The 20,924-nt window shown below is 38.1% G+C and overlaps 1 protein-coding gene across 5 annotated transcripts in view; it reads left to right on the top strand.

Moving 5' to 3' along the window:
• SYTL5 (synaptotagmin like 5) overlaps positions 1-20,924 on the top strand; it is a 222,942-nt gene that overhangs the window by 122,023 nt on the left and 79,995 nt on the right. For all 5 annotated transcript variants that reach the window (XM_009438939.5, XM_009438934.2, XM_009438943.2 and 2 more), the window contains exon 2: positions 6,025-6,499. In XM_009438939.5, the coding sequence (XP_009437214.1) occupies positions 6,381-6,499 (119 nt within the window). In that variant the 5' untranslated portion in view covers positions 6,025-6,380. The remainder of the gene's footprint in view (positions 1-6,024; positions 6,500-20,924) is intronic.

Below are 20,924 nucleotides of genomic sequence, written 5' to 3' on the forward strand. Positions count from 1 at the left end.
ACAACAAAAAACAACTGATAAGACTAGAATTTAATAACAGAAGTACCATACTTCTAGAAACACAATTTTTCTCTGTCTAGTTTTCCATTTGTATTAAAGACAAATCATGGTAAGACCAATTTGATTGCAAAATAATCCTTAGTCTTATACTTAGGCTGATTATTTGTATAAAGTGCAGCAAGAATAATTATTTTTCACATAGGCTTTTTAAATTGGCTTTGATGGAACTCTGTTCCATAAGAAATCTCAAATAAGACCTTTTTTTTAAAGCCAAGCCCAGCCATGGGTTTATATCCTCAAATACCTATGAATAAATTCTTCTTCTTTTTTTTTTTTTTTGAGATGGAGTTTCACTCTTGTTGCCCAAGCTGGAGTGCAATGGCAAAATCTCGGCTCACTGCAACCTCTGCCTCCCGGGTTCAAGTGATTCTCCTGCCTCAGCTTCCTGAGTAGCTGGAATTATAGGTGCCTGCCCCCATGCCTTGCTAATTTTTTGTATTTTTAGTAGAGATGGGGGTTTCACTATGTTCGCCAGGCTGGTTTCAAACTCCTGACCTCGTGATCTGCCCACCTCAGCCTCCCAAAGTGTTGGGATTACAGGCATGAGCCACTGCGCCCAGCCAATTCTTCTCCTCTTGAGGTCCCAAGATAACTTTCAGCTCCTGGACCTATTAGAAAGTGATATTCTTTACTTACCACAAGTCAGAAACCCTGTACAGGCAATGTGTAGACAAGATATAAGGCCAGTTTTCCCAAGGGGCTTTTATTGGCTCTACAAGTCAAGTTTGATTCCTTAAAGGAAAATGCATCATTCCAGTCAAAGCCTTGGTAAAATAACCAGTTTCTCCAATTGTGTCCTGTTGCAAAAGAAAACAGATTCTTATTGTGCTTATGCAAATAACTATATTGCCATAAGTTAAGAATACTCACAAATAGGTTCCAATTCTGGAGAAGTCAGGTAGAGAGAAACAAATATGCCTCAAATTTTGTTCACAAGAGTACACTTTACTCAACTGTTAAAAGCTGTAAATAGCTCAAAAGAAGAGTTTTCTTGTCTCTGAAAAACAAAACAAAGGATCAGCAACGTTTTAAGCAAAAAGTCAAAAAGATCACTTTGGTCTTCTATTAGCTCAATCCATGCAGTTAACTCCTGTCCTGCTTGATATTTATTAACATTTCAGCTTTTCATGAGAGTCCTGAAAGTTTTTTTCTTTATTCTAATGTCATAATCCCCAATGTTATCAGAAACCTGCATTCAAGAACACCTGTTAAAGTCCTTTAGCTGACTATAAACCACCTTTTAAATAGGATTAAAATAAGACAACAACTGTTGGTGGATGACAAAATGTCTTAGGGCAGTCACAGTCAAAAGATATGATTGACAAAGCAATTTGATTACCTCGGTGGCAATGTTGACAATGTTTCCTGTATGATTTTTATACCAAATAAGCCAAACGTCATTTTTATATTAGTGTACTACTAATGTTAAACCCTATCCTTAATAAAACTTTATAGATACATCTAACCAATTTTAATATTTGACCATAAGGTAAGATTCTTATACCTTTTATAACTCTTTACAAATTTATGTTAAAAAGTAGATTAGTGCTCTAAGAAAAACCTGTTGTGCTTATATTCCAATGTTCAATTCATGGAAGAACTGAATAATACCCCTTTAACTTTAGCCAATATGTTCACACACAGAATTTCTTTTAAAAGATTAGTTTGTCACAAGCCTTTCCCAACTCACTCAAACCTTCAAGCATATCCTATCTAACTTCAAACAATCCTTTAAACTTTTAGGCAAAAAAAAGTCCATATTCCTATGACTTCTTATAATATTTTACCAAAAACGCATTTCAGTTTCTTTACACACCTTGCATGTAAAACTGTTTCTTCAGTTGTCTCAATAACCTATTACAATGTTAGCTTTTAGCAATTTTTACTTTTGGTGAAAAACCTGGTTAGTAAGCGATTTTAATTATGTACCAGGTGTGGCACCTAAGACAACAGATAAGATTTGACTTCTTCCAGCATAGCTAGGGGGCATGGCTAACATCACATGTCCCCAGGTCTTATCTAGAATCTAATGCTCTAAAGTAGGTAAATTGAACAATTTTCAAAAGTCAAACAAGCAGTTTATGACCTTAAAGCATTTAGTAAGCTTAATATCTGACCTGTAAAATTTAGACCAAATGTCTTTATTTTATCAATAATCTTTAAAACTGTTTTTACTTTCCAAAGATTACTTAAGTCATGTGTACTAAAAGGCATTACACTTTTTACTTTTCTGACAAAATATTTGATTTAAGCTCTTATTTTTAAACTAATTAAAGTTTTTAAAAATATCACACACACACACAACACATATAAATACACATACAGAGGAAGATTCAGTAGTTGTAAGACTTTTCATTTGCCAGTTTCTAAGTTTGTCTTTAAGGCATGCAGTTTCTAGGGCTTAACTTGCAGGCAAAGCTGGAAGGCAAAACAGATATACAAAATTAAGGATCCCATTTTTATGCCAGATCCTGGATCCCAAAAAGAGGGAATCAGCCCATCTCCATAGGAGTCTTATCTCTCAGCGGTGGGTGGGGACTTTTTTTTAACCTTCTAGGTTGCCAACAGCATGCTTCTCTGATCTAAACATGCAAAAAGCCACATATTCCCCCAATAACTGCCATTAGCCTTCCCCAAAAGTATATTTCCTACCTAGTTATTACACAACAAAGTTCTCTCATAATACTAAGCAATTTCTGACCCCCCAAAAGTGAAAAACGTTGGATAATGCAATGCAAAACAGAATAGAACCTTAGATTTTTAAAGGAATCTATCCATTTCCAATTCCTGGAGTTCCATGAGGAAAACAAGTTTTTCCCAAAACCCAGTCTGTGGTGCCTCCTCTGTTTTTCCCAAGGAGTCTCATGCTGTTAGAGCTTGAATATCCGCTTTAAATAAGCTAAATTTTAACCATAGCGCTCTTTTTAAAAAGTCCTTTTAAATCTCTTATTACCGAACTTTAGCCAGGCCAAATGGCCAATATTCCTGTCTTCTGAACTTTACCAAAGGTAACCTCCCAGGTGCTCAAAGAAAGGAAAAATTCCAGAAGGGAAGCCGGAAGTTGTTCATCATGGGTGGGGAAGAGAATCTACAAATGGCAAAGGTCACACAGATATCAAACTAGAAAAGACTCATTCCCTAATCCTGGAATTGAAGCTGGGCCACCGTTGTAAAATGGTGAAGCCTTTGATGCTGAGCTACAGCATTGGGCAGTTTCCATTGCCCTTCCCAGAAGGAGCTTAGAGCAGCCAATTTTGAACTTGCAAAGGCTTTTAACTTCTCAAGGTAATTTTTAGGGCTAACCATGAATTCCAAAGTTCCTGCTCTCCGGAAGGTGGAGACCAAGAGAAAGTACTGCCACATAGTTATAAGGTCAAGCTCTCAAGGAAATAAAATAAGATGAGAGGGAAACTTTATCCAGTTTTTTTGTTTTTGTTTTTTTTAGGGACCTGCAGCAAAGTTTGTAACTGACCAGTTTGCTGGGCTGGCTTGAACAGCGGGCTTACAGGAGTCCTAAGCCTGTGTTCTATCTTAAGGTACCCTTCTCCATTATAGAACAACACAGAAAGACAAATTTATAGCACAAAGTACAGATTTTACTACAGCTTAAGACTAGCCTCACAATTCCTTTTTCCGATTAATCAAAACTTGATAGAGTTTTGGCGACTTCTGATCTCCTTAGCCACCCATTTACACACCAGTTAAGATAATATTAGTCTGTTGGTCCAGGTACAGATGAATAAAAATTCATTTAGGACTAATTTTCTTAATTAAACTCTCACAGGGCAATTTTATTTCTCTTATATTCTCACTTGATCTCTCGTCTTCTCTGTCACCTTCATGTGCTACCCATGGTGTTACTTCCCTCCCTTCATCCTCCTCACAGGGCAGACTCTTGGATTTTTAGAGAGAAGATTTGTATTTATAGCCCAAGGCAGGGATAGCTATAAGCTTCAGGTCAAGCATTTTTATAGCTACCAACCCCTTGAATAATTTCTGAATATGATTCTATAAAATATTCACAAAGTAAAGTCTAAGTCTGACATTTCAAACACAAAATATGTCTTCAATGAACCCTGGGTGTAATGATAACATAGTCATTCACTGAGTTTTCAATTTTTTTTCCATTTCATCACAATACCAGATGAGATACACAAGGGGTTGAAAAAAACAACTGTGTTCTTTCTCTGCGGAGACTGCAGTTGACAGTGATGCAAAAAACAATTAACCTTTCTGAAAAGCCCTGTTTGTCCTAACCTTATTGCTTCCTGTTCTTTTCAAACTTGGAGCACTCTGGGCCTTGTTGCCTCTAGAGCTTTCAAGATGGAGGGAAGACCTGGAGTAAATCCAGAGAATATGCACTAACCTGAACAGCTTCCTAAGAGGGGGCTGGCTCTTTGTCTGTAGGAAGCAGTTCATTTCTGAGTCATTTCAGCAAAGTTCTGGTTTGGTGCACACTGTATAGAACAAACACATAGGGGTTTGTGGAAGTCGAGGAAGCTCTGGACAAGATCCTCTCCTTTCAGATCTCCTGAGATTTTGGGGTCAGCCTGACCTCATGGTTACTGGGAGGCCCCAAAGCAGCCTTTAAGTATGTATGTAGTTATTCCTGGGAGCCTTACTAGAGGCAAGCATACCAAGTGTAACCTGCAGGTAAATTGTAGTTCATAGATCTTGGGGAAAGCTAAGGGACAGTATCATGGGATGATGCCCAATCACAAAAATCAGGTAGATTACCCAAGAAGTCATCATTCTTAAGCAGCTTTAGAGAGAGAATCCAGGTAACAAACCAATGAAAGAATGTGCTCAAGAGTTAGGATGAGAGTCAGGGCCTGGTGAGCTTCTTATGTTGACAAAGGGGTAGTTTTAAAACATCCATTTTACAATATACAGTACATACCTAGAATAATTCACAAACAACCATGTACATCATGAGATATAAACACTCATTTTGAGAGCAAAACATTACCCAATGCATTGAAGCCGCTGTGTTCTCTTCTGTAATTGAATACCTGTGTCCACCAGAGGTAATCATGATCTTGAATTTCCTAATTTGCCTATATTTATACTATGAATGTATGTGTTTCTAAATTATATATATATTTGCAAGTTATATACTTCACATATATATGTATATATGTATATGCTATCGTTTTTCATGAATTCTTCCGTAACGTAATTTTTTTTTTAAGAGACAGGGTCTCACTCTTTTGCCCAGGCTATAGGGCAGTGGTGCAATCTCAAAGCTCACTACAGTCCTAGGCTCAAGTGATTACCTCCTGCCTTAGCCTTCCAAGTACCTGGGACTACAGGTATCTGCCACCATGCCCAGCTAATTTTTAAATTTTTTGTAGAGACATGGGTCTCACTACGTTGCCCAGGCTAGTCTGAAACTCCTGGCCTCAAGAGATCCTCCCACCCTGGCCTCCCAAAATGTTGGGATTACAGATGTGAGCCACCACACCCAGCCTGTAACTTAATTTTTTTTATTCAGCAGTGTTTGTGAGATCTATTTAGGTTGATGCATGTAGCAGAGGTTCATATTTGTCTCAACAGCAGGGCTTTTTATGCTGTGGGCCTAGAAGAAAGAAGGAGGGAGCCAGTTAAAGTCCCTGACCTGTTATGGGCAGTCCAGATTGTGCACTTAGTGTCCCAAAGTGGTGACCCAATTCACCCATCAGTCAGCTGCAAGAGTGGCGATGTGATGCAGCTGGCGGAGGAAGCTAATTATAATGGAGAAAACTGAATTTGCATAGAGAACCAGGAATCAACTAAATACAAATAACATTTCCTGGTTAAAAAAAACACTAAATAAAGATTTAATAAATGCATGTTTACTGTTTTAAAAAATAGTTTTTTGAGTTAGATACAACAAAATTTCAAAAATTAGGCAGTTTTACAAGTGCTATGGGAAAAATAGCCTAATTAAATTTTTCTCTCCTCTTTTTTTCTCCACCGTCTTAGTGTTTTCTGCATTCTGTCCCAGCGGATCTGATTCCTGTTCTGAAGAATTGAAGTTGAGCATCGTTAGTTAAATTCAGCTGCTGCCTGACTGTATACCACAGCAAAGGCTTTGGAGACATTTTTCAGTTAAAACAATAATGACTTTCTTGGAGTGTAATCCCAGTGGAGGCTGTTCTACGTATAGTCTGAAAGAATACTTAACTACCATACGCAATTCTGCAGAGACCTTGTAAAAATCACACTTTACACCAAACAACTGAGTGATTCTGAATTGGTTGGGGGAATCTTAGTTGTAGATATCAATTCACCTTCTTGAAGATTCAACCACTGCTACTCAGAGCTGCTGCTGAAATACCATGTCTAAGAACTCAGAGTTCATCAATCTGTCATTTTTATTAGATCATGAGAAGGAAATGATCCTGGGTGTCCTAAAGAGAGATGAATATTTGAAAAAAGTGGAGGACAAGAGAATAAGGTAGTATTCTTTTTATTTTTTCAGTCCTCCTTGACTGCTTTCTGTTTGTTTGAAGCAATTTAGATCAGAAATGGGCCAAGTGCAACCACAATGGGGACAGATGTCAGTTAGAAACTTCATGAGTTCTCAGCAGTAGCCCAAATATCGGAAAACTTTGGCATTTCACCATTTAGCCAGACATGAAAATGGAATTTAGCTAATAAAGTGGTATTGATGAGAACACTTAATTTGCTAATAAAGTCATAATTTTTAATTAAGAGGAAGGACTACCCAAGTTTGAACCAGCTCTGGCAAGTATTAGTCGTGTGACTTTGAGCAAGCTACTCAACTTCCCTATGCCTTGGTTTCCTCATCGGTAAAACAAAGATAATAACAGTATCCACCTTATAGGGTTGTTGTAAAGATTAAGGAAGTTTATACATATGTAGTGCCTGTCACCTAAGTGTTCAATAAATGTTAGCTATTATTTATTTGTAATGCCATTATCAGATCAGTCTTACTGGGGATTTGCCTCCAGCACAGCTGCGAGAAGAAAGGGACCTGGAGAGTAAAAATTTCCCATCATACCCCAGAAACCACTTGAATTTTTAAAAATAAGTTTCTTGTGAAGAAAGTTGAATGATGTGGGCACAGTTGAATTTCATATCCACTGTAGGCAGAGCTCATATTTAGCTGGTTTCCCCGGTATGACTTCACTTAATATTTCAGCCAGCATCAATTCTGATTGGTTGCGTCGCCTGCTCTAATTGGTCACATCATTGTTCTGATCATTTGCAAAATCCACTGTGATTGGCTGCTGCCTGTACTGTCTTTGTTTTAAAATATATTTGGTCATTACACCTCACCCCAGAAAAAAAGGAGCAGAAATAGTGTTCCTTCCTCAGTCACTGCCAACTATGCAATGTGTAGGTTTTGTGTCTTGTATGGCTCCCCAAGCTACAATCAGAAGCTTATGTTTATTTTACCTGAGGAGAAAACTTATCATGTGATTATCTTCACATGTTGAAAAAATCTTTAATGTGCCCAAAGCCACTAGGATCTTTAGAAATGGAAATAATTTAAGTATTCTTGATTGATGTTTATTTCACAGTTAAGAGCCCAGAAGCTTAATTTCCACTTTTCCAAGATATTCAACTAATCTTGAAGAAACAAAAGTTTCGATGAAAATTATTGCACTTTTTCTATGCATAGAATTCAGGTGGCAACAAAATGTAGTTAATAATTTCAAAGAAATCATGAATAATATTTTTGACATTAGTAGTCAAGTCATGAAAAGTAAACTAATTTGTGTAATGCCCTGCCAAAAAAAATTATGTTGTTTATAGGGGGTGACATATTAACTAGGAATTGATGACATTCCAAGGGGAATTTAAAATCATTTCTGTCCTGGCTAACACGGTGAAACCCCATCTCTACTAAAAATACAAAAAATTAGCCGGGTGTGGTGGCGGGTGCCTGTAGTCCCAGCTACTCAGGAGGCTGAGGCGGGAGAATGGCGTGAACCCGGGAGGCGGAGCTTGCAGTGAGCCGAGATTGCGCCACTGCACTCCAGCCTGGGCGACAGAGCCAGACTCCGTCTCAAAAAAAAAAAAATCATTTCTGGCCGGGCGTGGTGGCTCACGCCTGTAATCCCAGCACTTTGGGAGGCAGAGGTGGGCGGATCAGGAGGTGGGGAGATTGAGACCATCCTAGCCAACATGATGAAACCCCGTCTCTACTAAAAATACAAAAATTAGCAGGGCGTGGTGGTGCACGCCTGTAGTCCCAGCTACTCGGGAGGCTGAGGCAGGAGAATCACTTGAACCCCAGAGGTGGAGGTTGCAGTAAGCCAAGATCACGCCACTGCACTCAAGCCTGGTGACAGAGTGAGACTCTGTCTCAAAAAAAATTATTTCTATAGGAATAAACAATTTAATAACCAGATGCCCAGAGACAATGAAGTACAATGAATAGGACTTTGTTCTGAATATTTGTTTCTGTCATTATCAATAACTTGTATTAATAATTGTTGGCTGGGCGCAGTGGCTCACGTCTGTAATCCCAGCACTTTGGGAGGCTGAGGAGGGTGGACCACCTGAGGTCAGGAGTTTGAGACCAGCCTGGCCAACATGGCGAAACCCCGTCTCTACTAAAATTACAAAAATTAGCGGGTCGCAGTGGTGTGCGCCTGTAATCCCAGCTACTCGGGAGGCTGAGGCAGGAGAATCGCTTGAACCCAGGAGGCGGAGCTTGCAGTGAGCCAAGATCGTGCCATTGCACTCCAGCCTGGGTGACAGAGCCAGACTCCATCTCAAAAAATAATAATAATAACAATTATTATTATTATACTCTTTCTTCCTTTTTCTCATTCCATTTTTCTTCCCTAGTCTTCTTTCCTTATTCCCTATAAGTAAATTCGGTTAAATTGGGTGTAATATACAACAGAGTATCAAGAATAAAGTCATTGGTTTCCTGGCTCTTCAAACTTTTTTGAGAATAGCATAAGAAAGGCTGTTTATAAATCCAAGAGATACTTTTACAGAAAAGAGATTTTCTAAAGCTACGTCTTGTCTCCTTGTTCCATCTGCATCAACTGCATTAGATGTGTTGTCTCATTTTGTTCTGAGTTCTTGTAATATGACTCAGGCTTCACCACTCTTAACAGCTTGGCGTATTCAGAAGTCATTCCAAAGTGGGTGGCATGATGTTGAGGGTGTATGCTGTTGAATCACACAGCCAGAGTTCAAATCTTACTTTCGGCATGAAATATTTGTATCATTTTAGACAAGATGTTTCCATGGATAAATCTAGTTTCCCCATTTGACAACAGAAATAATATTAGTGACCTCATAAGATTGTTCTAAGGATTAAATAAGCTAATATTACAAACAGCTTAGAGCAATGCCAGCATACAGTAAGCACTCAAAAATTGTTGGTTATAATCATTAGCCCTATAGTTGGTTTGTGGTGCCCTTGATTTGCTAGTTGCAGTAGACACTATCAGTGCTCTACTCAGATCCCCTGGAGTCCCTCTCACCTCCTAGTTTTCATGCACTTTATTCTAAGGACTTGAAGTACAAAATTACCTTCGGGTGACTGGAGTTTCCCATAGGATTAAAGAGACACAAGTGCCAGGTAAACTTGAGTGTAAACTGGGTAGCCCAAAGCCAATGGTTGACAGGTACAGAAATCCATTGCCTCAAGGCAGAACAGACTCTGCAATGCAACTTAAGCTCCAGAGCTTCCCGTGGGATGATGCTGAGGCTGGACTTCACCTAAAAATCACACCCTTGCTTAGCCCCTCTCCCTGCCTTCTCCTGCCTCCCTTACTCCCTTATAGATTTCTCCTGAGAGCACTACATAAGTCGCTTGCACACAAATCTACATAGCAGAATTCGCTTCTGGAAAACCCAGTCTGAGACACTATGAAGTTTGTATTACCAAAGCTACTACTATTTAGTAAAGTTCGTTTCAGGGGAAATATAATAAGTCTGCAAGGTGAGCATTAAAATAAAGAATTTTGGTTCATTTGATTTACAAGATATGATCTTCCCAACAATTTTTATCACAGTCATTGTGGTTTACATACTGGTAAAGAAAAAAGTACAAGCTAAAGAAAGAAGCCCAAGATTAAGCATCTTGGTCAGATAATATAACTTTCTGTTGGCTTTTCTCCCTTTATCTCCTCTGAATAGCCATTTTATTATGAATTTAAGTACAACCTAAATCAGTTCAGGGTACCTTAACTTTAGCGCAGTAGGTCTGCATGGCAATTAAATTCTGCAAACATTTTTCTGATAGATAGATAGATAGATAGATAGATAGATAGATAAAAATATTTATTATAAAGAATTGGCTCATATGATTATGGAGGCTGAGAAGTTCAGACCTAGGAGAGATGATGGTATAATTTGAATCTGAGTCCAAAGGCTGAGAACCAGGAGAGCTGATGCAATAAGTTCCAATCCATGTCTGGCAGTCAGTAGCAAGGGAAAACTGATGTCCCAGCCTGAAGACAGGGAGAGAAAATTCATTCTTACTCAGCTTTTTACTCTAGTCAGACCTTCAGCGGGTTAGACGAGGTACATCCATATTGGGGAGGGCAACCTGCTTTACTCAGTCTACTAATTCAAATATTAATCTCATACAGAAACACCCTCACAGAAACATCCAGAAATAATGTTTAACAAAATATCTGGGCTCCCAGTGGTCCAGTTAAGTTGATACAAATAATTAACTGTCTCAGGAATTTATATAAAGCTGGCTATAGCCCCCGTTCCCACACTTTTGTGAATTGTATAGCTCATCCTGACTCTGTACCCCCGCTTCTGTTGAACTCTCCTCTCCCCTTGCATCTCACCACTTATGGCTATTCCTTACTCTTTTCTTTGCCAGGCCAGAGAACTTAGTCCTTTTTCCTTGATATCCTCCAAAACCATCAATACAAGAAATTTAGATGGGTAACAGATTTTATTACAACAGTAAACTTTGGTGCTAGCTATTACAATAGTTTTCATCATGCTATAGAGGTACAAATGGATATTTTGGGGGGAGTCTAAAGGAAGAAGTAATTAATTACAAGTAAGATAGAAACTGAAGCAATGGTTTCACAGAAAAGGTGAACGTTTGTGCTTGCCTTTGAAATGTGAAAAGGACTTTTCACATTGGCAAATATAGGTCAACTATGTTTTGGCTGTTTACCATGAGCCACAAAGCCACCTTCAGACTGTACTAATCAGTTTCAGAAGGAAATGGAAACCAAATTTTTTTTTAGACTGAAAAAGATTACAAAGAATAAACTTATCTGAAAAGTTAGTAAAGTGGAGTTTGGGAGGCAGTGGATTTATTGTTTGTTTGTGTGTTTATTTGTTTGAATAGCTTGTCCTTTGAGATAAAAATGTAGAAGAGGGAGAAAGTGTAAAAATTGTACTGAATCAATATTTTAGGCCTGACACCCAAATGTGCTTCACAGTCCACATGCCCACTAAAGTGTGGCATTGATTAAGGTGGGACTGGTCTTTGGGGACTCGTAAAGGTGCTCCATACCCAGAAGGCACATGGCAAGCCTGATAATTACCTCCAGGCATAAATCATCAGCTGGGGAATAGGCATCTGCCTACTACCATTTCATTTTAAGTTCACTCAAGAGGCTGAAATATATTTGTATACATTCTTCTCCTTCAGACTAAGCAGGAAGGAGTGGTAGGAGACAGTGAGACACAGGTTTTCACTGTTAGAGGGTAAGAATATTTTTAAGGTTCTCTATGGAGAGCAAGTCACTCAAATTTATTGACGGCTTTACTGCAATGAAGAAAAAGCAGAAATGTTGCAAATAAAATTGAGCTATCAACAATTATTGCAAATGGATAAAAATACTGACAGTTTGGAAGCACAAAATGGAAATCATTGTTGATTATTTTGATTTTGTACCTTAGATTGATTTTCATTTACTTCAAAAGAACTCAGACTAACATGTACGTGGGTCATAATATCTACTCCAAAAAAATCTCATTAACAAATTTTTACTCTACTTGATCTCTGACACCTAAAAACAAATACTGTTAAATATCTACTTTGTGGTATTGACCTGTACTTAAAAATCCTCAACTTATTAGTGAATATTCATTTCAGCAGTATATTGTGAGCTTTATTCTCACTAAGGGTACATCATTTCCATTTGACCACCATACAGGAAAACATATCTGCACATGTTTTCTTTGGCACCTAATCTTGGGCTTGCCTCAGTGGTAAACTCTATTGGTTGCCTTACAACATAACATTTCTCCTTTCTTCCTTTCTATCCAAATCAAAGTTTTATTCAGCTCTAGCAGTGAATTTTTTAAACAAATTTTTTCTCAAAAAAATTTTTTTTTATTTTTTAAAAAATGTTTTAGGCCGGGCGTGGTGGCTCACGCCTGTAATCCCAGCACTTTGGGAGACCGAGGTGGGCAGATCATGAGGTCAGGAGATCGAGACCATCCTGGCTAACACGGTAAAACCCCATCCCTACTAAAAATACAAAAAATTACCCGGGCGTGGTGGCATGCGCCTGTAGTCCCAGCTACTGGGAGGCTGAGGCAGGAGAATCGCTTGAACCTGGGAGGTGGAGGTTGCAGTGAGCCGAGGTCGCACCACTGCACTCCAACCTGGGCGACAGAGCGAGACTCCATCTCAAAAAAAAAAAAAGTTTTAAATATTTGTGGGTACATAGTAGGTGTATATATTTATGGGATACATGAGATGTTTTGATACAGGCATGCCATGTGAAACAAACACATCATGGAGAAAGGGGTATCCATCTTCTCAAGTGTTTATCCCTTGAGTTACAAATAATCCAAATAAATTCTTTACTTTAAAATATATTATTAAGTTATTATTGACTATAGTCACCACACTGTGCTATCAAATAGTAGGTCTTATTCATACTTTCTATTTTTTTAACTCATTAACCATCCTCCCCCGACCCGAGCCCCACACTACCCTTTCCAGCCTCTGGTAACCATCCTTCTACTATCTATGTCCAGGAGTTCAATTGATTTGATTTTTAAATCCCACAAATAAGTGAGAACATGCGAAGTTTGTCTTTCTGTACCAGGCTTATTTCACTTAACATAGTGATCTCCAGTCCATCCATGTTGTTGCAAATGACTGGATTACACTCTTTTTTATGGCTGAATAGTACACCATTGTGTATATGTACCACGTTTTGTTTATCCATTCATCTGTTGATGGCTGCTTCCAAATCTTGGCTATTGTGAACAGTGCTGCAACAAGCATAGGAGTGCAGATATCTCTTCAATATACTGGCTTCCTTTTTTTGGGTATATACCTAGGAGTGGGATTGCTGGATCATATGGTAGATCAATTTGTAGTTTCTTGAGGAACTGCCAAACTGTTCTCTATAGTGGTTGTACTAGTTTACATTTTCACCAACAGTGTATGAAAGTTCCTTTTCCTCTGCATCCTCGCCAGCAAATGTATTTTGGTTTCTTGTGTAAAGCTGGCTCAGTTGAAATGCGCCACTAAATAAGCCAGAACTTAATATCTCCAAGAGACCACAGACCCCAGCCTAGTAACTGCCATTCACCTTATGGTTTTCTCTTAATGTGACTGATTTTGTCATTTCAGTGCTAGGAGAAGAGAAGGAAGGAGAAACAGGAGGGGAGCGTGTATTCAAATTGCTTATTTGGAATCCTGCAGATAAGTTAAATATTTGGTTCAAATGGATTTGAAGTGATTTCAAGAATTATACATTCAGCCTGGAAGTCAGGGAGTCTAAGCGCCAAGCAATAATACCCTTTTAATACACTATAAATGTTTGATCATTTGTTTGTTTTTCCAAATCTTATCACTCTACCACTAAGAGCAAAATTAGTTTGACCTTCTCAAAAGCCTAAAGACTCATTGTCCCCATAAAACACCAGGAGAACTGTTGGACTGGACTTCTAGTTTGGTAAACACTTTGGTTTAATCCTAATAGAATTGCCACAAAGCTTCTTAATGGATTAACAGAAACTCCCAGCATGAACATACTGGCTCCCTAATGGAACTCAAATGCTTAATGAGTCACAGAGAAATGAACAAAAATATTCAGATCTGCCTTAAACCTTGGACGTTTTCCTAGCAAAGACCTTACCAATTTCAATATATAATTACATTTAGGGAAACTAACTTTAATTTTGATTCTAGAGCATTTTTCTCCAAGGAAGCGTTACTTGTAAGGTGCACCATAGGCACAGGGCCACAAATACCTGATATTCAGAGACATGTTAAACATTGGATTGTCCAAATAAATAAACTTGCCAGATCATTTTTAATATTTTTTTACATTTTATTTTATTGACACATAGTAGATGTACATATTTTCAGGGTACATGTTATAATTTCATACATTTATATAATTTGTAAAGATCAAATCAGTGTAGTTGTGATATCCATCACCTTAAGTATTTATCTTTTCCTTATGCTAGAAACATTCGAATTATTCTCTTCTAGCTATTTCAGACCATTTTCTTGGGGGTTTGAAATAATAGATCACCATAGTCATAAGTAAGATTGTTACCTGAGACTATATCTATTATCTGTATCTACATATGTCTCTATATAGAGATCTATATTATTTCAAATTATTAACGTGTTTATATTATATTCATATAAGATATATATTATTTCAAATACCTAGACTATATGTAGAAATATATAGAGAGACAGGTTTTCTCTCTACATATATATCTATAAGTGTAGAGAGTCTATATAAAGAGAGACTCAGTATAGGCTGGGGATTGGTTTCAGGGCCCGGGTGTATACCAAAAGCCACACATACTCAAGGCTAAAGTTGGCCTTGTGGAACTTGTGTATAGGGAGAGTTGGCCCACTGTAAATGTGGGTTTCATATTCCACAAATACTGTGTTTTCAATCTTCATTTGGTTGCAAATGCAGAACTCAAGTTTATGGAGATCCAACTTTGTTTATTTTTTAAAAATCCACGTATAGATGAACCTGGGCAGTTCAAACCCATGTTGTTCAAGGATCCTCTGTATATTTTTTACTCTTCCCCATATTCCCATTTTACTACCCTTTCCCTTCCTTGTGTATTGTCTCTAGCCAGAATTGGTATAGAGGTCATGTCTCTAGGCAGCAGGGGTTAATTAGCACTCACATCCCAAGAAACTACCATTCCCTTTCAATGCAAATTGCAGAAACAGAACAATAAAGCCCATGTAATCCAGAATCTGGCTGAATGTTGGGGCTGGAAGGGGGAGTAAAGAAGACCCATCCCCTCAAAGGTAAGTCAGCTCATAAGGGAATATCTAATATCAACTATATCCTTGGAGAAATAGGTATTTTATTCCTAAGAAAATGATATAAGTGAAAACTTCACTAATAAAAATGTCACCACTAATATTTTAGATTTCAGGCAAGTGACCATTTTATATCAACAGTAATCTTATAAGAATGTTCCTATGTTAATAGAAGTTATGGTTTAACCAATTTAAATTTATAATAAGATTAGGCTAACATGCATTTCGTAATTTTTATAATTGTTCTTTTATTGCAGAGTAATTAAGCATAATGAAAATATTTAATGCAAAGAAATTATTAAAATTCTTACACAGCAAGCAATTTTTTAAAGTTTTTAATCTCAGTATTGTGCTAGGATCTATAAAGGGCATCAATGTCTGCAACTTTTAAAATACCATAAACCTCAATCTGCTTAAACATTTAATATCTTCTGATACATATTTTCATTATAGAATCAATGGGCTTATTATAGAAAATTACATAACCATATAATATGAACATTAAAGTCTCACATAGAATTCCACTTTCCAGAGGTGAATAGTCTCCATTTGTGTTGAATTTCCTTCCTGTCACTTTTATGTGTATATATACACACATATATATATGCAATTTTCATATAGTTGGAAATTGCATGAAATTTACATATACATACTGTATAAAATATCATAAACCTCAATCTGCTTAAACATTTAATATTGTCTGATACATATTTTCATTATAGAATCAATGGGCTTATTATAGAAAATTAGATAACCATATAATATGAACATTAAAGTCTCACATAGAATTCCACTTCCCAGAGGTAAATAGTCTCCATTTGTGTTGAATTTCCTTCCTGTCCCTTTTATGTATGTATGTGTATATATATACATATTTTCATATAGCTGGAAATTGCATGAAATTTACATATACATACTATATATGTAAATTTTATTCTTTATTTTTGCTTTGCATTATTTCATGAACATTTTTCATGTAATTAAAAATTATTTGTAAACATTTTTATTGGCTGGATAAGATTTCATAACATAAGATTTTTCCATATAACATGAATGTGCAACGTGTTTCTTAACTATTTATTCTTATTTCCATGAACATTCTCATTCTTAAATCCTCTTATATTGTGATTCATATTTTGAATAATATTTCCTTAATTTTAAAAACCGGCAATCTGAGAAAATTGATTCAATTAAGACCATGCATCTTGTGAATCAGATTGTTTATTGTTTATCACAAATCTCACCTTCCTTTCGTAGAATCTGAAAGTTTGTAATTAATTGCCAGTGATGGTTTTCAGTGAAGCATTTAAGGAAAGAACAACACATAAAGGAAACATTTATATTCATATTCAACAAATTTCAAAGAAATGGTGACAACATTTCTTGTATCATGTACTGATACTGACAACTAGGGAAACTGCTCAAAATGTGTTTTGCAATAACCTTTATCTATGAAAATGTGAATCCCCGTAAGTATCACCTAAAAAGGTAAAATGGGAAAAAGTAAGTACTGATAACTGCCTTTGCTGAACATATAACCCCTTCCCCACCACATTTAAAATAATTTAGTTTGCACAAATTCAATTTAGAGTCATTCTAGAAATAAACTTCAGTTATACATTTATAAAAACTAAAATGGAAACCCTCTAGTATGTGTCCATATTCAGCAGCAGAATTGGTTTTAAAGAATTTTTCATGAGCAACATGTTCTCTCTAAAGTATCAGTTTTTTTGTATGAATGCCCAATTTTCTTCCATCAAGTCAATTCTATCATTGCATTGTGATACCAAATATTTTAAGAAGCCCAGCATTTTATCTTGGTTGTTTTTTAAAGAAATGCAGCTTTCCTACTTCTTGCTGTACTGATTCTATCTCCGTCTCTGTTTTTTTCTGAGTAATTTATCATATTGATAACAAGACTTTCTGATGTTTTTAATACTCGAGCAAGGTATTCTTTGGGTTTCAGATTAGCAAAACACATTCTTGTTTCTTAATGGGCCAGGAAATTGAGACAATAGTTATTTTAAGATAGTTCCATGTGGGAGACTTGGTTTGCTAATTACGTATGAGATAAATTTCTGCTATGATAAGACTATAGTGAATAAACAGCAAGGTATCAAATTGCAGTGATTCCTAACTCCTTTAGAGTTGTAACGAGCTGTTTTTGTCATATAATTTATAAGATCCCTGTCTTAGGTTGGATTCCCCCAGAGTTAGACCTTGAACTCATGATTTGTGTGCAAGTGATTTATTAAAGAGAAACCATAAACTACTAGTAGGGAAAGCAACACAGGAAAGGAGAAGAATCTAAGCAAGGGTGAGAAGTCAGGCAAAGTTTGGCAGAGGTCACCATCATCATGACTTTACAGGGACAGATAATGTTTGCTGTTTTGTCTCCATTGTCCTTTTTAAAAAGAATTCAGAATGAATGCTTGAGTCATTGTCCCTTTGCATATATGAGCACATTTAATGTTTCTGGAAAATCTGTAATAAGTCATTGATTCTCTTAGGTTATAAGGGATTGGTTAAGTTCTTCCTCGTATTTCTGTGGTTTTAATTATTTTCCCTAAAACTGTTACTTTTCAGCATTATTGCTCCGTTGTTTTCAGTATTTTTTGGATTTGGGTTTTTTGTTTTGTTTTGTTTTGTTTTGTTTTTTGTCAATTGCCTGTCAGTTGACATGGTTTTGTGAGATTTTCCGGTATATTCCTATGAGCCAAGCTTTTTAATACCAGGAAGTGTCTTCTGCAGATATGAAGACTTCACAATGCCCTCTTTCCTTGAGACTATTTGTAAACATGAAATTGGCACAAGTCACAAGACTTCTTTATCCAAACAAGTGTTCTTTTACTCCTTCTTCTTGTTACTTTCTCTTAAGCAGCTTTTTATCCAGGCATAACTTTTTCCCAGTTCTCAGAGAGTTGTGATTTTTTTTAATAGCCTTTGATTTGAAAACTAATCAAAAGTTATACAAAATGTATTAAGATAGAGTCATGCTTGTTGAAGAATGACTCTCTTGGGGAATATTTGTCATGAGAGACTTTGTGATAAGATCCAGTTTGGGCAGATGCCATATGTTGAAAGAAGCTGGGCAGGCGGAAGAAACCCTCCATGTTTACTGAGGCTTAACTTTGAGTGTGCTCAGCATGGCTTTGCACAGCTAGGAAAGAAACAACAGTCATGAATAAATACGGAGTCCTTTCTGAGCAAAAATATTTTAATATATTGAGAGCCAGTGGGAGGATACTGGTGTGTGGGAAGAGTGCAGATTTTGAAATATAAAATTCAGGGTCTGAATCTTGACCTCCTTATTTAATAGCCCTGTGACCCACAAGTTACCTCTCGGAGATTCCACTTTCCTATCTATAAAATGGGAATCATAATGTATTTTTCATGGGTTGTTGTCAAAGCAATGGTATGACATGTGTATTAGTTCGTTTTCATGCTGCTGATAAAGACATACCCAAGACTGGGCAATTTACAAAAGAAAAAGGTTTAATGGACTCACAGTTCCACATGGCTGGGGAGGCCTCACAATCAAGGCAGAAGGTGAGAGGCACATCTCACATGGTGGCAGACAGGAGAAGAGAACTTGTGCAGGGAAAATCCCCTTTATAAAAGCATCAGATCTCATGAGACTTATTCACTATCATGAGAATAGCATGGGAAAGACCCACCCAAATGATTCAATTATTTCCCACCAGGTCCCTCCCACAACACATGGGAATTATGGGAACTACAATTCAAGATGAAACTTGGGTGGGGACAGAGCCAAACCATATCATTCTGCCTCTTGCCCCTCCCAAATCTCATGTCCTCACATTTCAAAACCAATCATGCCTTCCCAACAGTCTCCCAAAGTCTTAACTCATTTCAGCATTAACTCAAAAGTCCGCAGTCCAAAGTCTCATCTGAGACAAGGCAAGTCCCTCCCATCTATGAGCCTGTAAAATCAAAAGCAAGTTAGTTACTTCCTAGATACAATGGGGTACAGGCATTAGGTAAATACAGCCATTCCAAATGGGAGAGACTGACCAAAATGAAGGGGTTATAGGCCCCATGCAAGTCTGAAATCCAGGGGGGGCAGTCAAATCTTAAAGCTCCAAAATGATCTCCTTTCACTCCATGTCTCACATCCAGGTCACGCACGCTGATGCAAGAGGTGGGTTCCCATGGTCTTGGGCAGCTTCACCCTTGTAGTTTTGCAGGGTACAGCCTCCCTCCTGGCTGCTTTCACGGGCTGATGTTGAGTGTCTGTGGCTTTCCTAGGCACACAGTGTAAGCTGTCAATAGATCTACCGTTCTGCGGTCTGGAGGACAGTGGCCCTCTTCTCACAGCTTCACTAGGTGGTGCCCCAGTAGGGACTCTGTGTGGGGCTCCATCCCCACATTTCCCTTCCATACTGCCCTAGTTGAGGTTCTCCATGAGGGCCCTTCCCCTCCAGCAAACTTTTGCCTAGGCATCCAGGCATTTCAGTACATCCTCTGAAATCTATGCAAAGGTTCCCAAACCCCAATTCTTGACTTCTGTGCACTTGCAGGTTCAATACCACATGGAAGCTGCAAAGGCTTGGGGCTTGCACCCTCTGAAGCCGTGGTCTGAGCTCTACATTGCCCCCTTTCAGCCACAGCTGGAGCAGCTGAGATGCAGGGCACCAAGTCCCTAGGCTGCACACAGCATGGAGACCCTGGGTCCTGCCCATGAAACCTTTTTTTGTTCCAGGCCTGTGATAAGAGGGGTTGCCGCAAAGGTCTCTGACATGCCTTGGAGACATTTCCTGCATTGCCTTGGTGATTACATTTGGCTCCTCACTACCTATGCAAATTTATGCAGCCAGCATGAATTTCTCCTCAGAAAATGAGATTTTCTTTTCTATTGCATCGTCAGGCTTTTATGCTTTGTTTCCCTTTTAAAACTGAATGCTTTTAACAGCACCCAAGTCACCTCTTGAATGCTTTGCTGCTTAGAAATTTCTTCCCCCAGATACTGTAAATCATCTCTCTCAAGTTCAAAATTCCACACATCTCTAGGGCAGGGGAAAAATGCCACCAGTCTCTTTGCTAAAACATAACAAGAGGCCAGGCACGGTGGCTCATGCCTGTAATCCCAGCACTTTGGGAGGCTGAGGCTTGCAGATCACAAGGTCAGGAGATCGAGACCATCCTGGCTAACATGGTGAAACCCCCTCTCTACTAAAAATACAAAAAATTAGCCAGGCGTGGTGGTGGGCACCTGTAGTCCCAGCTACTTGGGAGGCTGAGGCAGGAGAATGGCGTGAACCCGGGAGGTGGAGCTTGCAGTGAGCTGAGATCACGCCACTGCACTCCAGCCTGGGCGACAGAGTGCAACTCCATCTCAAAAACAAAAAAAAAACATAACAAGAGTCACCTTTGCTCCAGTTCCCAACAAGTTCCTCATCTCCATCCGAGGCCACCTCAGCTTGGATTTCATTGTTCATATCATTATCATTTTGGTCAAGGCCATTCAACAGGTCTCTAGGGAGTTCCAAACTTCCCCACATTTTCCTGTCTTCTTCTGAGCCCTCCAAACTCTTCCGACCTCTGCCTGTTCCCCAGTTTCAAAGTTGCTTCCACATTTTTGGGTATCTTTTCAGCAGTGTCCCATTCTACTGGCACCACTTTA

The sequence above is a fragment of the Pan troglodytes genome, chromosome X (assembly GCF_028858775.2).
Source record: "Pan troglodytes isolate AG18354 chromosome X, NHGRI_mPanTro3-v2.0_pri, whole genome shotgun sequence".
Taxonomy (NCBI): domain Eukaryota; kingdom Metazoa; phylum Chordata; class Mammalia; order Primates; family Hominidae; genus Pan; species Pan troglodytes.